Raw genomic sequence first — 25,001 nt, 5'->3', positions numbered from 1 at the left:
GCAAATGATCTGAGGCAATCCATGCAAACCTGTCAACGCCCACAACAGGTCTATAAAACACATCAAGTTTAATCCGATTTGTGTACTTTACGTCATCTTGCGATATGAATGTTTAGACGATTTCGTTGACTAGTTTTGGATAGATTATAAAGTTTTTACTGTAAAATAGACTACTGCCACATCAAATAAGCTTTTGTCCGCCAATTTCTGCTCATATGTTAAATAATAGGAAGTTTTGTCCAAAATAAAGTACTGTAGGTATATTGAATTATCCACTAAGATGTTATTACAGTGTTTGTTCCCATGTATATTCAAACTAATGAATCCTTAACTTTGAAATACGTATGATAAAATGTATGCTTTTTACAAAGAAAGATTACACTTGAAATATTGTTAAAATTGCAATTGTTGATTTACATGTGAAAACTTTAATAAAATAGCACAAAAAAATATTTACAAGGCAGATGTAAACAAAATCTTAATAGGTCAATATAAGCCTTCTCCTTAAATTAATGATTATTGTGTTTTATTAGTGACAAATTTGGGGAGAGGATAAATATTCCAAAACTTTCTGAAAATACAGTATGAGAATTTGCATGCATGCATACAAAATTTGTGTAAAAAAAAAAAAAAAATTCAAGATGTTTCCAACTCTAACTTTGAACCAATTCTGTAGAATGGCCGATATAGCCTATTTGAACAGTGATTGTTTCCATGTATGACTGTGTACTCAAAATGTGCTTTTGACTTTCATTTATATTTGGATTATATTGTTAACTATATTCTAAATAAATTAAAAGCAATATGTGTGTATATATATATAATCTTTTGTCCTCATATTTTATAGTTCCCTCTCAGTGACATACCTGACTGAAAGGCTCATTATGCAGCTCATTATGCGGGTCATTGTCTTCTCAGGTGTGAATCACAGCATTATTTATGATCATTCACACCCCCATGCATATTGCCTTTCTAAAAAAAAAGTGTCTTACAAAATTTAAACCAATGTATTGTTTTATGTAGGCAGGATGATTTTCACATAATTGTGAAGAAAAAACTCTAGGCGACAACATCCATTAGTCAAAAGTCTTGTGGACACATATTTATTATGTGTTTTGTGGCCTTATTTCAGAAACTTAAATTTTTTGTTTTTTTCAATAACCATGCATAAACATTATTCTCTCAAAAATACAAACATGTACATACATGTTGTTCACATATTATGGTAGTCCTGTTTGTGCTGAATAGAGTGTAATGACACCTTTGCCATTAAAATGTTTATAAGCAACTGAAAAAAGCACAAATGTCAGGACATGTCAAAACATCTCAAGGACCCCAAAAACACCTTAGACCCCAAAGGGTTAAGGTAATAAGGGGGCGATTTCAGACACAGCTTTAATCTATCTTAGTCATAACTGATTCATTCGAAAAGATGATTCATTCAGTAAGGAAACATTGCCTTGTGTTGCTCAGAGACTCAATTACAGTGCTGTGGCTTTGTTGTGGACTATTTTCGTTGGCTTCTTGTTTATTAAACTTGTATAAAATCAATATCACATTTGTTATCATGCTGATATCTGGAGAAAAACTGCACTCTTCCTGAGATATTTATTAACTATGTTAAATGATATAAATGAGACTAAATCACACAGTGAAAGCGGGCACTCTAAATGCACACCGCACTAGTCTAATCTACAAGACTACATAGCGTAATGTATGCATGCACTCTTTGAGTGTGTTTGAGGGATATACTCGATAATGTCAGGTTGCACATGGTTAAAACAACAATTACGATATTATTGCAGGCAATATATATCGCACACCCCATTCTCTTAGGACTCTGTAATGTTGTGAAACATCATATTCACGTGGCAGAGAAACACTTTAGAGAGGAGAAATCAATCTACATATAAAATATTGGACACAATATTATTATTGGTCACTTTCTAAATAATAAAAGTATAGCGTATCTACTAATAATTATATACTCTATAAAAAAATGTTTTTTTTTACTGATGCAAATATGTTAGAAACGATGCATTGCGATACAAATGCCAACTTTTATCCAATATCGATGCATCACATCATTAACTTTTATGCAGATGCACCGATGTGAATCAGTGAATCTTACCATCCCAAGTAGCCAGGCTACAGACAAGTGTCCAATTCTGACTTGCGACGTCACTACACGCATTCTACCAGCACGGTTCGTCACGGTTAGACAACCGTATAGAGAATTCTGGGCAGAGAACGGTTTGTAATTGTTCTGTGCCGTACCAGGCTTAAGTGGGAACATAACTGAAACCGTTCCTTACTGTTCTTAGAACTGTTCAGTCCGATGGTGGAAAATCGCGCTAGTGTCAGTGTTCCACGATAATGTCAGTGGCACATGTCACAAGTTTAAGTGACACATGCAACTTTCCACTGACACATGGCAATGAAGACAGGATGTGCCAATAAGCATAGCAACATTGGCGAGTATATGAAACGGTGTCCCTCGCCAGTTGGCCAGTAACATTTTTATGAATTCTTACAATGCATGAACGTGAACAAACGTGAACAAATGTGAACAAAGCTCAGAACAGTTGACGGGCCAGTGCAGTATCGTCACGAAAGTTTAATCCTAGACAATTGAAATATTCAAGCGCAAGAAGATGTGAAAGGGAGCTAATTTAACGCACTCAGTGGAAAGTTTTGTGTGCGCAAACATCTGAAGCGCTCCCAGAACAGAAAGCCGCATCTCAGAAAGGGCGCAAATATTAAACTGAGCTCTCTTTCACGTCTTATTGCGCTTAAACAGACAAGTTCACACAAAATGATGTCAAAAAATACAGAGAATACTAGTAAACATAGTAGGTTATGTCTTAAGTGAACGTAAACAGTTAAGATGTATATTAGATAGGGTTGGGCGATGTCCCCTAAATTGGCAGTTGACGATGTTTACAGTAAAACATCGCGATGGACGATGATATCGTCGTGGGGTGGGGGGGGGGGGATGCTACGGAATCACGCTGACCATCACGAAGAGAGAGAGAGAGTAGCTACTTCTACTGTGTTTACGCCACGGGAATACTCGGCTTGGCATTTTGAAATATTTATGTTTATTTGGCCGTTTAGGCTCGCAACCGAAGACAAAGACTATATGCTTGTCCGTGTTGCGCTCGGAGCGCGCGCACAGCATCCTGTCAGTACAATTCAGTTCTCTTTCGCGACTTATCGCGCTTTTAATATTTCTTTTCAACATAAAGCACATCCTGCTCTTTTCTTTCTCATTCATTCATGTTTTATTATTAATAACTTTAAACAGAATCGTCAACTGAAATCTGCGCGGATTATCAACAATACGACACATGTATAGGACATAAAGGGTCTCTGCGGCAAAAGTGAAAGTACCAGCGGGTGAAATGTTTCGAAATGTCTCTTTGAACAGTAAAACACCCGTTTCAATAAAAGGATATATTAAAGTTTGTATAGCCTACTTTTACATTTTCGCTGCTGTTCTAAAATGATTTTCGCCATCACCTTAAACAAGCTGCAGCTGCTTGAATCCCAGTGCAGGAGCTGTAACTGTTAGGTTACCACAGAAACGTAAGCGGTTAGTTGATTGCTGTGGTGACTCGTGACACTCGCGAACAGCACTGAACACGCACGTCTTAATTTTTTTATCGTTCGTTGGTAAAGGGTGAGAGACCTTGCGAGCCACATGATTTTTGCCTAAGAGCCAGGTTCCTAACCACTGGTGTACACACGAACACGAACTGCCGTGAGACTGGGCTGGTCTGACAGGGTGGGGGGCGTGGCATCACGATGGTGGCTCACCATCGTGATGTCGGTCAGCTATCATCGTCCATCGGCACAACCCTAATATTAGATCCATGCATTAGCTCTTGAAGTGACAGCAGCCTAATAATCCTGATGTTGTCTGTGTTTTAAATGTTAATCAAACAACAAAGGACAAAGAAAAATTCACTCACTGCACTTGACTGAATAACTTTTACAATTATTATTAATTAATAATTGCAGTGTATTGATTTTTAATTTAAAGTGAAGACTATGCAGTTATTTTACATTTGCTTACTTTATTAAATTTCTGTACCTGAAAACTACTGTTAGACCTACCTGAAAAACCTGAAAAGCACTGCTTATTTTATTTTTATTTTTGTTATATTGTATTTATTTGATTATTTGCTTGTTATTTGATTATTTGCTCTTATTTTATTACTGACTTTTTACTTGTCTTTAATAATGTTTTATGTTTATATTACTTGGGCTAGTAGTTTTAGCTGTGGTCTTGAAATTGGAATAGAGAATTGTGAATCTTCACTGTTATCTGTTTTTTTTTGCAGAAACAGTTCCATGGCCAGTACATTTTCTTAAGTTATCGGCCATTGACAAGTGTTGCAAAAAGTTAGTTTTAGGCAATCGACAGCATACTGTATGTAGCATAATGTGAATTACCACAAAAATGATTTTGATGCATCCATTTTATCTTCAAAGAAAAGTAGAAATCAAATCAAGGGTACAAGTTGGGCGGTAATATGTTAATGAGATCCTGGTTATAACATCAAAACCATGGAGATTTCTGAATGCACCATTTTTGCAGTTTTGTAATGTAAACATTAGAAGGCTAAACATCCACATTACCATTATTGTCTTTCACACATGAATGGAAAATGTCTGTAAATATCTTTATATCCTATGATTCATATGGTCTTACCGCCACAGCCTCCAGAATCTGCCTGATAACGTGAGCTGCATCTCGCTCGCTGTAGTAGCCCCTCTCCACAATCCTGAAACAACACACAGCTCATGTAGGACCATCTTAGAGACAAATTCAGCAAAAACAACAACAAAAATCACATAGCACATATATAGACTTTCGAAGGTTTTCAAATATGAATAGCTGATGTGTGTGTGTCTGGCAGCATTTAGTGCTCTGTTTAGCAGTGTGTAGATATGTGTAGGCAAACACATCCTGTTCCAGCTCTGCACCAAACCTAACCTAACCCTAAACCCATTATTGGGAACTTGTTTTATTCAATTTCGTCTCACTGATAGGTAGAAGAGCAGACAGAAAGCCCACTGAGCTGTAAGAACCTGAGCTGGAAGGTGTTGATGATAAAGAAAGAATGAGATTCATGTGCTGGAGACCACCATAAAGGCCCTGATATCCTTCAAGCGAAATCGTACAATCTTATTGTATAGGTATAAGAATAAACGTGGCATGACTTTACTAGAGTGCCGAATTGCAGAGCTCGTGCAAACATATCCACGTTGCTATGATTAGATGCTTTTCTTATGCTTTCTTTAATAAATGCTTGCTGTTTCCTTTCGAGGGAACTCGCGATGCGTCAATGATGCTTTGGGAACGCTCCTGCGTGATTGCGTCTTAAGCACTTGTGTCAACTAGTCCAATGGCGAGAGTGGGCGTCACGGGCGGGTGACGTCACGACCAGTAAAGGATAAAGCACATCCGGAATAGAACTGCGCTAGCTTCTGTGCCTCAGCAAGCGCTCTGTGTTACATACTGTCTGTCTTATTTATTGTTGTCTGTCACTATATCAGTCACAAGCATAGATATTATGGCGAACAAAACAACCTTAGATCGTGTGTTCCTCCCTGCCCTCTTTCTTTAAGGGTGGGGATACACACGATGTATGTGTTGTTTGTTTGGAATGGAGCATGATCTTTCAGCACTCGAGGGCGCTGACTACGAGCATTGCGAGTTACTATCGCTTTACTCGCTTGTCACTCTTTGAGGAGGGTGTTGTGGCGCAATGGATAAGACACATGCCTTTGGTGTGAGAGACCCGGGTTCGAATCCACTGTGAGACACCAATGTGTCCCTGAGCAAGACACTTAACCCCTAGTTGCTCCAGAGGCGTGCGACCTCTGACATATATAGCAATTGTAAGTCGCTTTGGATAAAAGCGTCAGCTAAATGTAAATGTAAATGTAAATGTGTTCAGGCTCGCGTTCCTCGCAGTACCGGCCCTGTTGTTGCTGAGGCAGCATGGAAGCTGGTATTGTGGGGCTCGCAAATGGATCTCGCGGAGGGGTTAGAGACGGGCTCCGCCTTTTCTCTGCCTTTACCCGGGGGATCCAGCACTCTCTCTCTGGGATCGGAAGCCCAGGCCGCGGCTTCTTCCGCCCTCGTTAGAGAGCCCGGTGTTTCAGCAGTCTATCTCTGAGGTGCTGAACATTGATACAGGGGAATAAAAACTCACCACCCTCATCTATTAAGAGCATGTTCGAAGAATCATGTAGCTCTATATAAAAATGAATAGTGGACGGGTGTTCATTCATAAACATTACCGACGTGTGTGCACTATCGGGAGTTTGCCCATGCTACTGTTTATTTAAAAAAGACTGCAATAAGAATCGAGTGGTTATGCAAATGCAATGCATAGATTAAAGAGATACATAGTGTATTGCAAGCTATGAATTTATGATTCTTTTATCGTATGTTGAAACTATTTTTTATATATATAAGCCTATACATATAAATATATATTCAGCCTTTCATCCAGACTATGTTAACTTGTCTGGTTAATTTTTTGCTGTTTGATTCTGAGGAATTAAATAAGTGGGCTGCATTTAAATTTGCTTATCTGACTTTCATTAGTTAGATTCATGTATAAGTTCAGCATTTCATCCAGACCGTGTTAACTTGTCTGGTTGATCTTTTACTACATTTAATTTTGAGGAATTAAATAGTATAATTCGGTACTGCAGCTGTCCACCTCCGAGGAGATGGATGTGCTGAGCATCGAGTTAAGGGAATTGAAGATTCTCCATCTCAATCCCCTGTGTACAATGAGTTTTGGAGTTTACAGCTTCCATGTCAGGGCCTTCCAGTTTTTCCCGATCTCTACTAATAAAAAATGATATCCCGGATCAACCCTTTCAGCCTGGATTTTCAATTATAAAAATTGATGTTTAATAAATTGGGTTGAAAGAGCTTGGGCATGGCCGATGCCAAAGGCAAAACAGACGCTTGCGAGCTATCAGTCCTGTTACGGCTTAGGCTCCCCTTAAGGCTCGGCATTACTCTCCTTGCCAGTTAGAAGCTCTTGGCGCTGGTGGGTAAGACATAAATAGGGCTGCTGGGCGGAGCAGTCCTAGCCATTAACAAACTCCTTGTACAGGACAGAGTGTCGTTTTCTGTGCTCCCCCTCAAAAAGATTGGGGACCGGAATGTTGGCATTCTCAACAGAAGCCTTTGAAGCAGAAGATGGATCTGAGGACCGTCTTTTCTGCGAAAAAGGCTTCGGCCAAGGTCCTGACGCCACTGGTGTCAGACCTCTGAGGGCAACCCCGACTGGGGTGGAGCGGTGGCCTCAGGAGGCCGTTCTGCCAACCCCGCCACCCTTGGTGCCTCGGGGCACAGCGGTCTCCAGTGAGCACATGGCTCAGTGTCACCACGACTCTGTCAAACTCGCATCCTCTGAGGGGGGTTCAAAAACAGTCAGTTCGGTTGTTTCCTACAAGTATGCTTCAGGTCACCGAAGTGGCTGTTAGTAACACCAGAGGCCAGTTTCGAGAGACTGGTACCCTTAGTAGATTTCTGACAGAGTGAAGAATCTGCCGAATGTATCTCCATGGGTCCTGCAGATAATAGAGAGGTTACAGAATCCAGTTTCATTCTCCTCCACCTCGTTACAACGGGGTGCTACTCACGTTAGTACATCCCGAGCAGGCTCTGGTAATGGAGCAAGAAGTAGAGTCTCTATTAGCAAAGGGAGCTATAAAGCAGGTGTACTCACCCGACAGAGTATCGGGGTTGTACAGCCGCTACTTTATTGTTCTGAAAAAAGGATAGGGGGTTGCATCCCATTTTAGATCTTTGGCTGTTGAATTGTGCAGTCATGAAACTCAAGTTCTAGATGCTCACACTCAAACAGATCGTGACCAAAATCGGATCTGAGGACTGGTTTGCCACGATAGATTTAAAAGACGCTTACTTCCATGTCTCCATCCTCCCTCAACACAGGAAGTTCCTGAGGTTTCCTTTTGGGGTAAAGAATACCATTATCGGGTGCTTTCATTCGGTCTAGCTCTATCACCCCGCACGTTCACGAAGTGCGTAGATGCAGCTCTGACCTCGCTCAGGCTGCAGTTCATACGCATTCTGAACTACATCGACGACTGGCTGATTCTGCGGAATCAGAACAGTTAGCGGCCTGGCATCGAGATGTCGTCCCCGCTCACATAAGAAATTGGGGTTGAGACTCAATGCCAAGAAGAGTGTGCTTTCTCCACTACAGAGAACCACTTTCCTTGGTGTGGTATGGGATTCAGTTACAATGCAAGCCACACTATCGCCCGTTCGTGTAGCTGCTATCCTCACAGCCACAAAAGAGTTGAAGCTAGGCCAGTCACGCATTGTGAAACAGTTCGAGAAACTGTTGGGCCTCATGGCAGCAGCGTCCAATGTGATACTCTTTGGCCTACTGTACATGATGTACTGTACATGGACCCTTGCAGTGGTGGCTCAGAGCCAGAGGGTTCTCCCCGAGGGGAAACCCACTTCGTCCGATCAAGATCACACGGCGGTGTCTCCGCGCCTTAGTTATATGGAGGAAATACTGGTTCCTATCCCACATGAAGAAATTGGGGTTGAGACTCAATACCAAGAAGAGTGTGCTTTCTCCACTACAGAGAACCACTTTACTTGGTGTGGTATGGGATTCAGTCACGATGCGAGCCACATTATCGCCCGTTCGTGTAGCTGCTATCCTCACAGCCACAAAAGAGTTGAAGCTCTTGTCGGTGTCTCCGCGCCTTGGTTATATGGAGGAAATACTGGTTCCTATCCCAGGGTCCGGTGTTGGGAGCTCTTTGCCATCGAGTTGCTATCTCGACAGAGGCTTCCCTCACCGGCCGGGGAGCGGTAATGGAAGGCCGCTCAGCCCAGGGCCTGTGGAGGAGTCATCATCTTTCTTGGCACATAAACTGCCTGGAGATGATGGCAGTCTTCAATGCGTTGAGACATTTCCTCCCAGACCTGAGGGACCATCATGTGCTTGTCCGTATAGACAACACATCGGTGGTCTCTTACATAAATCGGCAGGGGGTCTGCGTTCTCGTCCACTATGCAAACTGGCGCACCAGATTCTCTTGTGGTCCCTAGGGAAGCTGAAAGCAGTTTATTTCCGGGGCATCAGAATGTAGGAGCAGACATCCTGTTGAGGCAGGGGCTGAGGCCCGGGAAATGGAGGCTCCACACCGAGGTGGTGGAGCACATTTGGGGGGTTTATGGCCAGGCATAAGTGGATCTCTTCGCATCTCAGGATACGACGCACGGTCCACTTTGGTTCTCCCTCACACACCCAGCTCCCTTGGGGCTGGACGTTGTGGTATTGACATGGCCGAGGCTACGTCTGTACGTCTTTCCCCGATTACTCTGCTCCCAGGAGTTCTGGAGAAGGTCCGCCGGGACGGAATAATTCTACTACTAGTAGAACCGTACTGGCCGAGCTGACTGGTTCTCGGACCTGGTGTTTCTCCTCAACGGCTCTCCCTTGGACGTGTCCCCAGGTTCTCAGGTGCTCTTGTCTTAGTTGTGCAGTATTCACACAGACAGGCTCTGGTTCGTATGGCGTTTTGGTATTCTCGTTCCCAAAGCGTCATTGAAAGGGAACGTCTCAGATTACGACTGTAACCCTAGTTCCCTGAGAAGGGAACGAGACGATGTGTCACTTTGCCATACTTCCTACATCCCTGTGATCGACTTGCTTCGGCCCTTTTCGAAGCTAGCACAGTTCTATTCCGGATGTGCTTTATCCTTTCCTGGTCGTGACGTCACCCGCCCGTGACGCCCACTCTCGCCATTGGACTAGTTGACACAAGTGCTTCAGACGCAATCACGCAGGAGTCTTCCCAAAGTGTCATTGACGCATCGTCTCGTTCCCTTCTCAGGGAACTAGGGGAACAGTCAAAACCTGAGACGTTTTCTCAATTTTGTTGTGTTTATTTTGTTAATGAGAGAGGAAAGCGCGCAGCACATATTTACATATTCATCTAACCATCGCTCTCAGCAGTGTGAGAGGCATCGGATGTTTGAGAACAGTATATCGCTGATCACGTCTTTCGAACTTTTTTCCCTTAAATGAAGAACAAAAAGGACCTTAAGGGCCTTAAGATCTAAGGAGAGAAACTAGGCCCTCATCGTATCATCGATAACAGACATATTGTCCTCTTGTAATCTTTTTGAAGATTCACTCACATTATAAACGTCAAATAATATAGATTTTAATATAAATTCTTGCACTTTGTTCGCCCTAGCTAGTCTGGTGATGAAAAAAATAAAGAGAAAGGGTTGTTTTAGATCTAAACATATAGATTAATGCATTAAACAAGCGTCTTTGACCGTTATTGCATCTCTTCTGCATTTTTAGTTTCTCGCGCCATGTGTTAAAACGCCTTGTCAAGATAAAAGTTCAACTTTTGAAAACATGTCTCGACACCCGCACTCTTTTCCATTTTGTTTCCATTTTAAAAGCAGAAGCGCGTTCCTTAATTTAGCTTACTGCAGTTTTAAAGCCCTCACTATCTGTTATAATATATGCATGGACATAATAAATAGCTACGCCTATAGGCTATATGTCTATGGGACTGTAAGTCGACAAGTTTCAATAAACCGTTATTGATTCAAAGAGCTGATAAGGTAATAATAAAGGTGTTAAGCTAAATTTATACTGTGCTTAGTTCTGTGTACCCTTTACAATGTGACCTTAAGATAAAATGGAAAATTAAATAAGTAAAATGCAATAAATGCAGGCTATAGAAGTATTGCAATGAATCCCTGGTGGAAAAAAAAACAAATATGCTGAGTATACTTGCAACCAGACTTATTCAGGATACTTCAAGTGTGTTAATGATTAGTTCACTTGAAGTGGAACAACTAATTTTGTACTAAGTATATTTTAGTTGTAATAAAATTGTAGTAAAGCATAACTTTAAGTGTATTTAGTATACTTGTGTGTGCTAAATTGGAACAACTTCAAGTATACTTAGTATACTTTAAGTATATGCTTACATGCTTGATTTGTGATATTAAAGTGTACTTTATTTGGGTTACAAGTACATTACAAATTTATTACGAGTGTCTGCAAAACATACAAGCCATATACCCCAGGTGAAAAAGACGTAGTATTAAATGTATTAAAAATATACTTGAAATACAAATAGTATGTTTATAATACATTTGTATTACCAACATGCTTTTTTGAAGTGCATTAAAAATACATTGAATTGCATTTTAATATATTTCTAAAAAAGTATACTAGAAGTACATTGGTAATAAATATATGCTTAATATTATACTTTAAATAAATATGCTAAACACAAGCATAATTCTAATATATTTCTAACAAATGCACTAGAAGTACATTGGTAATAAATATATGCTTAATTATACTTTAAAGAAATATGCTAAACACAAGCATACTTTTAATATATTTCTAACAAATGCACTAAAGGTACATTGGTAATAAATATATGCTTAATTATACTTTTAAGAAATATGAGAAACACAAGCATACTTTTAATATATTTCTAAAAAGTGCACAATAAGTACATTGGTAATAAATATATGCTTAGTTAAATTTTTGAGAAATATGCTAAACACAATCATACCATTTGTGTGAAGTTTTGTAAGAACAGCAAAATGATTAAGCTTTTAGTGTGTTTAAAGTACTTTAAACACTTAGGCCTAGTGTAATATATTTGTAATATTTATGATTTTATGATTTTAATATTTTAGATTTTTGTATAATGTACCAACTTCTAATGTATTATAAACATTTGTCAACTATTATTAAGCATTGCAATAAGCACTTAAAATTAATGTTGTTCACTTTTACTTGTTTGTAGGCTATACTTGTAAAGGGCTAGGCTGTTGTCCATTACATGATATATTTTTACTACTGCAATTTCCACAAAGATATCAACATCATATTATTTTAAATGCATCATAGATACATTTTCCAAAGACGTTTAAATGTTGTCCAAAAATATGTTGTACTTGTTTAAATTTGAAAAATACGAATAACACGTGACTAATCCTGATTGGTTCCAGAGCCGTTGAACGGCTGTTATTGGTTCTTGTGATAATAATGAGCTCACACCTCACTCAGAGCTTGCCCATGGAGCTTGCTGACTGCTGTGCGTTCCTTGAATGTGATTAGATTTCTAATAATTTAGATTAGAAATCTAAATTTAAACTGGAGCGATCGTGTTTCTTTAGAGGATTTGGAGGAAACCACGCGATTCATATGGATTAGGTAATGTTTTTTGCGATTAACTTTTCAGAGGGATATAAGTTAAATCTCTCATGTTTCATTAGACTACGATATCTCAGTTTTTCTTTCGAAGATTAACGGAATTCTTAAATGTTGTTGAGTGATCATGACAGCATTTAGATTTTTTTTTATATTTTTTATCTAACGTTAATAGAAAACGTAACTGTTTAGTGTTGTTTTTATTTATTCCCCATCTTCAAGTTTGCATGACGTGTGACATTTGGAACCTCATTATGTTTCTAGGTAAGATTTGTATTACATTTACATTTACTTTGCCAGTCGTATTTTTGACACGGTGTAACAGCACGTCTTTTTCAGTTCAACAACATTCAGTTTGACCAATCAGAGCCAAGCTTTTCAAGTCGAAGTCGAATCAGACTCGAAGAGATGAAGATACTGCTATCAGAAGTTACTGGTAAGTTGCTGTTTGCATAAATAAATAGCTCACTGTTTAGTTTTTTTCATAAAAAAAAAATTCCCAACATTTTTTCCTAGTTTCCTAGGCTAATTTGTGTTCATTCATGTAAAAATCTGTTTATTTAATTGTTTTTTTTGGGGACAGCTGCAAGTCACTTGTCCTGGCTTACCATATTTTGCACTACTTCTAATTTCCTTAAATCTTTTTTAACAGAGGTGAAGAGTGTATGTGTTTCTGTACATTTCTTCTTTTTTTTTGCTCTCAAAGTCAAAGGGGGCTGACTAAAACATTAATGCTAAAAATAAAGATTAGCATTTGTTGTACATTATAATTATTATTCTTGTTGGCTGGGTATACTTTTTCAGTTAAACAGTTAAATTGCCCTTTTTTGCTGTGATACAGTGACATACCATGTAGACTTCTGAAAGGGACCATGAAGCAGCCTTTTGAAAGGGAACAGTTACTTTTTTAACAGAGGTTAATTTTGCTTTAATATAAAAATAAACTCATCTTTTTCCCCTTTCACAGACACTGTGATCAAACAATTTTGAAGCACTGATTTGAAGGAAATGCAACGAGGCAAACTCAAAGACCAATCACTCCAATTCACTTGAAGAATGAAGATGGTTTGAGTTGTAACAGTACTGTACCTGTTTGCAGCTATTAATGACTGCACTTTATTGACTGTAGTTAGGTTTATTTATATTTATGTTAATGTATTTTTTTTACAGTTTACATATGCTGCTGTACTGATGTACACTAGGTGTAGTACATTAAAGTTTACTAGCTTTCAAAGTGTGTGTGTTTTATACAAATATTTTTTAATTTGTTTTATTGAATGATAATTTTTCCACTGTATTTGTAATACATTAAAATATATTATTTTCATAATTTGAGCATAAATGAGGCAGAAAATGCTACTGATAACACAGTAATAGTGTACTTGACAACTTTTAAAATACACCATTAACATATTTAATTATGTTTTAAGGTACTGTTAACATAGTAAAAAAAAATATTTGAAATAAATTTACTATATAAAAAATATGTGAGCAATACATAAATATGATTTGTATATATAATATATAATATTTTAAATAATTTATAAGTGTATTTAAAAATGCATTAAAGACGGGTTCAATTGTACTAAAAGGGGTAACAAAATAAAAAAAATAAAGCTGAAATAGTATGTTAAAAGCATATTTTAGTTCATCTTCAGTGTGTCTAAAAATAGCACAGTTGAGTACACTAAAATGTTAAGTTTATCTTAAGAAGTACTAAAGAAAAACTTTTAGTATATTAAGTACAAAATTAGTGTGCGAAAATGGAGCACTTTAAGTACATTATGGAAGTGTACTTTAATAAAATGTATTTTAGTGCACTTTTTTAACCTATTAATACATAAGTATAATTTGTATATATTTATTATATATTATTATATTTTAAATAATTTATTATTGTATTTAAAATGCATTAAAGATGGTTTCAGTTTTACTAAAAGTGGTAACAAAATACATTTTTTTTAAAAGCTGAAATAGTATATTAAAAATACACTTTAGTTCATCTTCAGTGTGTCTCAAAATAGCACAGTTGAGTATACTAAGATGATCTTAAGTTTATCTTAAGAAGTACTAAAGATAAGCTTTTAGTATATTAAGTACAAAATAAGTGCGCGAAAATAGAGCACTTTAAGTACATTATGGAAGTGTACTAAGTGCACTTAAATAAAATGTATTTTAGTGAACTTTTTTTTTTCACCTGGGACCATAAGTGTATTATATTTGAGTAAAAAGTATATGTTCAGTAATACCTTATATAATAGTATTCCAAATACTTCAAATTACACACTTTGTCTTCAATAACAAATGCACATTAATAAACAAATATTACTTAGCTATACTTTGTACAATTTACTATTGAATACTATAATGTATTTTGAAAGTATACTTCAATGCATTGTTATAATGATAATTTTCAGCACACAGTGAAAAATATACCTAAAATATATTTAAGTAAAGTGCAAATAAATACCCTTTTTTTAAAAAATGAACAGAATTTTCACTTCAAGTATATTTTTCTAAAATATATTTTTAGAAAATATACTAAAGTACAATTTTAAAGTGTAAATATAGCTGCGAGCAGCGATTACGGGCCCAAGCCGGTGGCACCGCAACCGGTGCCGCCAGCTTTGGCCCTTCATCGCTGCTCGCAGCTATATTTATAAATATATATATATATATATATATATAGATAGATAGATAGATATACATATATATATATATATATATATATATATACATATATAAATAAAAGACAGAAACCTTATTACCTTATTCTGATTTTATGATACACTCAAAATATTCCACAACAAATCCTTTAAATTTTATGTAAAAATAAAAATGAATGTAAGCAGTGTTGGGCTCACGTAACCCTCTCAATAGAATAAAAATGTTTCAACTTTTGCCATGTATTTGGATGCTAAACTATTCTTTATTATAGGCTTTGTACTTCACTTGTGTTCCAATATCGACGGAAAAAAATCATCCTCTTCACACGCACAAAAATGTGCTTGGAAACATCACAGTGGAGCATTGCTTACTGTGAATGGTATGAATTGTACTACTGACTATTTAAACAGAGCAGTGTAATTTTTTATATATTAGGTTGATTATTTTATTATTATATTTTATTAAGGCTATAATGAACAGGCTGTGATGTCAAGATTGCAATGCTGGAATGTGTGTGTGATTTAACAGTAGACACATAAAAACATACTCCGTAATTTTGTTCATTCAGGACATCATTCAAACTGCAAAGTGTTTACTTATATTTATGTACACTCGCAATAAAACACAACATTGTGCTTTTGTAAAATAAATTCAAGCAATCCGCCCCCCGAAATGGCGTTAATTTTAAAATTAAACTAAAAGCTCATGACTTAACAGGCATTCATAACTGTGCGCGCCCACGGCGAGGAACGCGCAGAACAGAGCGGACGTTTTTTAGTTCATTCCTACTTCCATAGGAATTCATTGAAAATTCTCGCTCTACTCAGCACCATTATTAAAGTCTGTGCAGATGTCTGTATTTTACTTTACGTTAGCGATTTAAAAGCCCCCAGCGGTGTCACACGTCGATTAACCGGTGGGAAAATTTTCCCACAGTCACATCCCTAATATATTTATATATACAGCCTAAATACAATAGGCCTACCTGAAAGAGAATTTAGCTTGCCCGACCAGAGTAGCCTGATTAGAACGTCAATGACAAAAAAAATAACTTGGGAATCACTAAAACGAGAGATTATTCTAATTTTATTACATTCATTTTAAGTTGCAATCAACAGTTGATAATAAATGTATTACTGATCAATGGTAACAAGGTTGCGCTGCTGAGGCTCGTGCAGCTTCTCCAGGAGAAATGTAAACAAATGAGCGCAGCACACAAAAAACCCAAAAGAAACCCAGTTAACAACATACTGACTATAAAAATTACAAATATGGAGTTTTTATATATTTTATAACATATGATAGAGTTAAGCAACCTCACTTGACGAGTAGGCTACTGTTTCCTGAATATAATCACGATTGAAACTGTGACATTGATTTCATACAACAGGTTAATAAACAGTTATAATTAAGTCACTTACATTTTAGATGCAATATTGACTGTTTTTGCTCTGTTTCAGCAGCAAAAATAGTTAAACAAAGATCACAGCAGAACCATCGCGCATCTCACAGCAACTTGTTTTCTCATTACTGAATGATTCAGCGTTTTGAACGAATCGGTTGACTCAAAGATTCAATGATCAATCCATAAACATCTGTCTCAATCATGAATGACTCAGTCATTCGAACGAATCGTTTGAACGAATGAATCAATGACTCGCTCATTAAGACGGTCGCCTGGCGACACCTTGAAACTGTAGGTAAAACTAACCCCCCCCACTTTTGTCAAAAGCATTTTGAAAGTGACACACTTCCTGCTGCCAGTTGGTGGCGCTATAACTTTGACTCACAAAAGTTGCATCCATCTGATCGGCCTCTTACCACAATCACACTGCTGAAGTTTCATCAAGATCAGTTAATGTATGCAGAAGTTATAACACTTCGTGTTTCTCTTTTCTCACCATAAATTCGTGTCCTCACCACGGCCAAACCGTTTGAGATATCAAAAATCCGTCCGCAATTTAGCATCCTCAATGTCTTTACTTCATGCACACCGAGTTTGGTGGCGATTTAATTAATTCTCTAGGAGAAGTGTTTCAAATTCCACAGCAAGCGTTCTCCAAACAACCCATAATAGCTGACTTCCTGTTGGGCTGGCGTAAAACTTAGAGCACGAACGTTGTTCGGCCCGATGAGATCTATATGTGTACCGAGTTTCATATTAATTCATGCAAGCTAGTTTGATCTATGGACCAAATTTTCGGACCCCATTCAAGGGGCCGCTGTTGAGCCCCCCTGCCACGCCCGGGTACCAGCTTCAGCCCGGCCCTGATGGCCGCAGGTTCTGACCTGTGTGCAAAGTTTCAAGAGTTTTCGAGCACGTTAAGGGCCCCAAAAGCCCCTGAAACCTTGAAAAACAATTATAAAAGCAAATCTCTCCTAACAGACAAATTCCCCACACCCCACACACAGAGACACAGATACAGAGAGAGAGAAAGAGAATTCTCCAAAAAATCACATTCAAACCAAAATATCTGACTTCCTGTTGGTCGGAGCAAATAACTGTAAATTAGAAAGTTGTCCGGCTCGATGAGATCAAAATACATACCGATTTTTGTGATTCTAGGAAAAACTAAGCCCCCATTTTTGACTAAAGGTGGCGCTACTGAGCCCCTCACCACGCCCATTTCTGAAACTTTGCACATGTTTACTGGCTAATAAATGTGATGTGTCTGTCGAGTTTCATGCATTTTCAAGCATGTGAAGAGTCTCAAAAGCATCCGAAAAGAATATTGAAGTTTGATGCGTTGCCACGGCAACAGTATCTAAGATATCAATAATCCTTTCACAGGTCTACATCTGCCGTGTGTCTACATTATACACATAAAGTTTGAAGCAAATCGGGTAAAAATAAGAGAGTGATTTCAAAGCATTTTGAAAGTGACACACTTCCTGCTGCCAGTTGGTGGCGCTATAACTTTGACTCACAATAGTCACATCCATGTGATCGGCCTCTTACAACGAACACACTGCGGAAGTTTCATCAAGATCAGTTAATGTATGCAGAAGTTATAACACACTTCCTGTTTATCTTTTCTCACTATGAATTTGTTTCATCGCCACGGCCAGACCGTTCGAGATATCAAAAATCCGTCCGCAATTTAGCATCCTCAATGTCTTGACATTGGTTCATGCTGACCGAGGTTGGTGGGGATCGGATCAATTCCCTAGGAGGAGTACATTAAATTCCACAGCATGCGTTTTTCAAACAACCCATAATAGCTGACTTCCTGTTGGGCAGAGCTAATAACTTAGAGTGCGGAAGTTGTTCGGCCCGATGAGATCTATATGTGTACCGAGTTTCATACTAATACTAATACGTTCTTGTATGTGTCCAAGATTTAAGATTGTGTTCTAGGGGGCGCTGTCGAGCCCCCCTGCCACGCCCGGGTACCAGCTTCAGCCCGGCCCTAATGGCCGCGGGTTCTGACCTGTGTGCAAAGTTTCATGAGTTTTTGAGTCTGTTAAGGGTCCCAAAAGCCCCCGAACCCTTGAACAACAATAATAATAATAATAAATATAGCTGCGAGCAGCGATTGCGGGCCCAAGCCGGTGGCACCGCCACCCTGGTGCCTTTAGTTACACTAAAGCCACCGGGGTGGCGGTGTCACCGGCTTGGGCCCTCCATCGCTGATAATAGTAGCAAATAATAGTAGATTTTAGATCAATATATTTGTTTTCCTTACAATTTTAATTAACACTAACTTTATTCTCATCTGAATTATAAATAATTTATTTCTGTATAAAATAAAGCTACCATTAAAAAATACATTTGATTGTCTTTTTTAATCAATGGAGAATGTGTGACTTAAAAATAAACAGATTAGTGCTCGGTTTGAGGACAAGAAATGAAAACCAATGCAATATGATGAATGTCCAAAAACGTTCGCTCTTCTCTGCCCGTTCCTCGCCTCGCCATATATATATATATATATATATATATATATATATATATATACATTTATTTATTTTTTGTTACATATATATATATATATATATATATATTAAAAATGTAACAAAAAAAAAAAATATATATATACATTATATATATGTAACAAAAAATAAATAAATGTATATATATATATATATATATATATATATATATATATATATATATATATATATGGCGAGGCGAGGAACGGGCAGAGAAGAGCGAACGTTTTTGGACATTCATCATATTGCATTGGTTTTCATTTCTTGTCCTCAAACCGAGCACTAATCTGTTTATTTTTAAGTCACACATTCTCCATTGATTAAAAAAGACAATCAAATGTATTTTTTAATGGTAGCTTTATTTTATACAGAAATAAATTATTTATAATTCAGATGAGAATAAAGTTAGTGTTAATTAAAATTGTAAGGAAAACAAATATATTGATCTAAAATCTACTATTATTTGCTGCAAATAGGTTGACTATTTAGGGCCCGAGCACCGATGGTGTGAGGACCCTCTTGGAATTGCTCTGTTTATTAGGGCCCGAGCACCGATGGTGTGAGGACCCTCTTGGAATTGCTCTGTTTATTAGGGCCCGAGCACCGATGGTGTGAGGACCCTCTTGGAATTGCTGTTTATTATTATTAGGGCCCGAGCACCGATGGTGTGAGGACCCTCTTGGAATTGCTCTGTTTATTAGGGCCCGAGCACCGATGGTGTGAGGACCCTCTTGGAATTGCTCTGTTTATTATTATTATTATTATTATTATTATTATTCTTCTCCGCATTTAATTGCATTTTTGAGGGCCTAAACATGCTCGAAAACTCACAAAACTTTGCACACGCGTCAGAACTGGCGAAAATTTACATCTGATATAGGTTTCAGAATTGGACGGGGCAAAATGGCTCGATAGCGCCACCTATAAAAGTTCAACGGAGTGCGCCTCCCGCAACGTTCCACGTACGTGCACGAAATTCGGTACATACATGTAATGACCTAATACCTACAAAAAAGTCTCTTGGAGCATAGCCCTAAACACAACAGGAAGTCAGCCATTTTGAACTTCCTCTCAGATTTTTGTGCAGTTTTTGCCATTTTCAGGCCTCGTACTTTAACGAACTCCTCCTACAGTTTTAATCTGATCATCTTCAAATTTGGTGAGTGTAATCTTAAGGCCTTTGCGACGTTAAATTGCGAAGATCTTGAGTTTTCGTCGAAGGGCGGGTCCTCGGCGGCCTGACAAATTTCGATGTTTCGCCATGAAACAGGAAGTTGCTGTAACTCAGGCATGGAATGTCCAATCTGCCCCAAACTTCACACGTTTGATAAGAGTTCTGTCCTGAACACATGACCATGCTCATATTCAGTTATAGTCATAGCGCCACCTGCTGGCAACAGGAAGTGACATGTTTAACACTGTTATGGACTCCTAATAACATATAAAAAAGTGCCAGCAAGTGCTAAACATGCTAACAACATACTAGAAGCATGCTAAAACATGCTAGCAAACTCTTAGCTAAGTGCTAAAGCATGCTATTATTGCAATTAAATAGGAATTTGCTGTAACTCAGGCATGGAATGTCCAATCTGCCCCAAACTTCACACTTTTGATAAGCGTTCTGTCCTGAACACATCTACATGAGAATATTCAGTTATAGAAATAGCGCCACCTACTGGTAACAGGAAGTGTCATGTTTAACACGTTGATGCCATTCTAGCAACATGTTAAAAATGCCATTGACTTCTAAACATGCTAGAAACATGTTAAAACATGCTAGCAATACTTAGCTAAGTGCTAAAGCATGCTAATTCAATGAAACAGGATGTTGTTGTTACGCAAGAAGGCAATGTCCATTCTGCACCAAACTTCACACTTTTAATAAACGTTCTGTCCTGAACACATGACCATGCTCATATTCAGTTACAGTCATAGTGCCACCTGCTGGCAACAGGAAGTGACATGTTAAACACTGTTGTGGACATATAAAAACATATAAAAAAAGTGCCATCAAGTGTTAAACATGCTAACAACATACTAGAACCATGCTAAAACATGCTAGCAAACACTTAGCTAAGTGCTAAAGCATGCTATTGCTGCAATTAAATAGGAATTTGCTGTAACACAGGCATGGAATGTCCAATCTGCCCCAAACTTCACACGTTTGATAAGAGTCATGGCCTGAACACATCTACATGAGAATATTCAGTTATAGTAATAGCGCCACCTGCTGTCAACAGGAAGTGACATGTTTAACACTGTTGTGGTCTCCTAATAACATATAAAAAAGAGCCAGCAAGTGCTAAACAGGTTAGCAACATACTAGAAACATGCTAGCAAACACTCAGCTAAGTGCTAAAGCATGCTATTACTGCAATTAAATATGAATTTGCTGTAACTCAGGCATGGAATGTCCAATCTGCCCCAAACTTCACACGTTTGATAAGAATCATGGCCTGAACACACGTCTATGCTCAAATTCAGTTATAGTAATAGCGCCACCTACTGGCAACAGGAAGTGACATGTTTAACACGTTGATGCCGTTCTAGCAACATGTTAAAAATGCCATTGAGTTCTAAACATGCTAGAAACATATTAAAACATGCTAGCAATACTTAGCTAAGTGTTAAAGCATGCTAATTCAATGAAACAGGACTTTGTTGTTACTCAAGAAGGCAATGTACAATCTACCCCAAACTTCACACGTTTGATAAGAGTTATCTCTTGAACACATGTCCATGCTCATATTTAGTTATAGTCATAGCGCCACCTGCTGGCAACAGGAAGTGACGTTTAACACTGTTCTTGACTCCTAATAACATATAAAAAAATGCCAGTAGGTGCTAAACATCCTACCAACATACTAGAGACATGTTAAAACATACTAGCAAACACTTAGCTAAGTGCTAAAGAATGATATTACTGCAATTAAATATGAATTTGCTGTAACTCAGGCATGGAATGTCCAATCTGCGTCAAACTTCACACTTTTGATAAGCGTTCTGTCCTGAACACATGACCATGCTTATATTCAGTTACAGTCATAGCGCCACCTGCTGGCAACAGGAAGTGACATGTTAACACTGTTATGGACTCCTAATAACATATAAAAAAGTGCCAGCAAGTGTTAAACATGCCTACAACATACTAGAAACATGCTAAAACATGCTAGCAAACTCTTAGCTAAGTGCTAAAGCATGCTATTATTGCAATTAAATAGGAATTTGCTGTAACTCAGGCATGGAATGTCCAATCTGCCCCAAACTTCACACTTTTGATAAGAGTCATGGCCTGAACACATCTGCATGAGAATGTTCAGTTCTAGTAATAGCGCCACCTACTGGCAACAGGAAGTGACATGTTTAACACGTTGATGCCGTTCTAGCAACATGTTAAAAATGCCATTGAGTTCTAAACATGCTAGAAACATGTTAAAACATGCTAACAATGCTTAGCTAAGTGCTAAAGAATGCTAATTCAATGAAACATGACTTTGTTGTTACTCAAGAAGGCAATGTCCAATTTGCACCAAACTTCACACGTTTGATAAGAGTTCTGTCCTGAACACACATCCATGCTCATATTCAGTTATAGTCATAACGCCACCTACTGGCAACAGAAACTGACATGGTTAACACAGTAATGCAGTACTAACCACATAATTATTGTGTACTGAGCATGCTAGAAACAGACTAAACATGCTAGCAACACTTAGCTGAGTCATGAAGCATGCTATTATCACCATTATACAAAACATTTTGTAACTGACTTTGACATACTCTTACTATATATACCTCCTTAAATGTACATTTCCCAACCATGTTCTGTCTTCCTAAAACCACCGAGTGTTGATGGCACGGGTGCGAGGGCCCTTTCATCGCTGCTTGCAGCTTTAATTATTATTATTATTATTATTATTATTATTATTCTTCTCCGCATTGAATTGCATTTTTGAGGGCCTAAACATGCTCGAAAACTCACGAAACTTTGCACACGCGTCAGAACTGGCGAAAATTTACATCTGATATAGGTTTCAGAATTGGACGGGGCAAAACGGCTCGATAGCGCCACCTATAAAAGTTCAACAGAGTGCGCCTCCCGCAACGTTCCACGTACGTGCACGAAATTCGGTACATACGTGTAATGACCTAATACCTACAAAAAAGTCTCTTGGAGCATAGCCCTAAACACAACAGGAAGTCAGCCATTTTGAACTTCCTCTCAGATTTTTGTGCAGTTTTTGCCATTTTCAGGCCTCGTACTTTAACGAACTCCTCCTACAGTTTTAATCTGATCATCTTCAAATTTGGTGAGTGTAATCTTAAGGCCTTTGCGACGTTAAATTGCGAAGATCTTGAGTTTTCGTCGAAGGGCGGGTCCTCGGCGGCCTTACAAATTTCGATGTTTCGCCATGAAACAGGAAGTTGCTGTAACTCAGGCATGGAATCTCCAATCTGCCCCAAACTTCACACGTTTGATAAGCGTTCTGTCCTGAACACATGGCCATGCTCATATTCAGTTATATTCATAGCGCCACCTGCTGGCAACAGGAAGTGACATGTTTAACACTGTTATGGACTCCTAATAACATATAAAAAAGTGCCAGCAAGTGCTAAACATGCTAACAACATACTAGAAGCATGCTAAAACATGCTAGCAAACTCTTAGCTAAGTGCTAAAGCATGCTATTATTGCAATTAAATAGGAATTTGCTGTAACTCAGGCATGGAATGTCCAATCTGCCCCAAACTTCACACTTTTGATAAGCCTTCTGTCCTGAACACATCTACATGAGAATATTCAGTTATAGTAATAGCGCCACCTACTGGCAACAGAAACTGACATGTTTAACACGTTGATGCCATTCTAGCAACATGTTAAAAATGCCATTGAGGTCTAAACATGCTAGAAACATGTTAAAACATGCTAGCTAATGTTAAAACATGCTAGCAATACTTAGCTAAGTGGTAAAGCATGCTAATTCAATGAAACAGGATGTTGTTGTTACTCAAGAAGGCAATGTCCAATCTGCCCCAAACTTCACACGTTTGATAAGAGTCATGGCCTGAACACATCTACATGAGAATATTCAGTTATAGTAATAGCGCCACCTGCTGTCAACAGGAAATGACATGTTTAACACTGTTGTGGTCTCCTAATAACATATAAAAAAGAGCCAGCAAGTGCTAAACAGGTTAGCTACATACTAGAAACATTCTAGCAAACACTTAGCTAAGTGCTAAAGCATGCTATTACTGCAATTAAATAGGAATTTGCTGTAACTCAGGCATGGAATGTCCAATCTGCCCCAAACTTCACATGTTTGATAAGAATCATGGCCTGAACACATGTCTATGCTCAAATTCAGTTATAGTTATAGCGCCACCTACTGGCAACAGGAAGTGACATGTTTAACACGTTGATGCCGTTCTAGCAACATGTTAAAAATGCCATTGAGTTCTAAACATGCTAGAAACATGTTAAAACATGCTAGCAATACTTAGCTAAGTGCTAAAGCATGCTAATTCAATGAAACAGGACTTTGTTGTTACTCAAGAAGGCAATGTACAATCTACCCCAAACTTCCCACGTTTGATAAGAGTTATCCCTTGAACACATGTCCATGCTCATATTTAGTTATAGTCATAGCTCCACCTGCTGGCAACAGGAAGTGATGTTTAACACTGTTCTTGACTCCTAATAACATATAAAAAAATGCCAGTAGGTGCTAAACACCCTACCAACATACTAGAGACATGCTAAAACATACTAGCAAACACTTAGCTAAGTGCTAAAGAATGATATTACTGCAATTAAATATAAATTTGCTGTAACTCAGGCATGGAATGTCCAATCTGCCCCAAACTTCACACTTTTGATAAGCGTTCTGTCCTGAACACATGACCATGCTTATATTCAGTTACAGTCATAGCGCCACCTGCTGGCAACAGGAAGTGACATGTTTAACACTGTTATGGACTCCTAATAACATATAAAAAAGTGCCAGCAAGTGTTAAACATGCTAACAACATACTAGAAACATGCTAAAACATGCTAGCAAACTCTTAGCTAAGTGCTAAAGCATGCTATTATTGCAACTAAATAGGAATTTGCTG

At 38.1% G+C, this 25,001-nt stretch overlaps 1 protein-coding gene across 3 annotated transcripts in view; it reads right to left on the bottom strand.

Annotated features, from left to right (window-relative positions):
• The window catches only part of LOC311282146 (calcium/calmodulin-dependent protein kinase type IV), a 295,824-nt gene that overhangs the window by 162,177 nt on the left and 108,646 nt on the right, over positions 1–25,001 (bottom strand). For all 3 annotated transcript variants that reach the window (XM_084395757.1, XM_084395758.1, XM_084395759.1), the window contains one exon: positions 4,718–4,790. In XM_084395757.1, the coding sequence (XP_084251883.1) occupies positions 4,718–4,790 (73 nt within the window). The remainder of the gene's footprint in view (positions 1–4,717; positions 4,791–25,001) is intronic.

This window comes from Rutilus rutilus, assembly GCF_951802725.1.
Source record: "Rutilus rutilus genome assembly, chromosome: 22".
In the NCBI taxonomy this organism is placed as follows: Eukaryota; Metazoa; Chordata; class Actinopteri; order Cypriniformes; family Leuciscidae; genus Rutilus; species Rutilus rutilus.
Note: the sequence above shows the minus strand (reverse complement) of the source record. Positions and strands in the feature narration are given on the sequence as shown.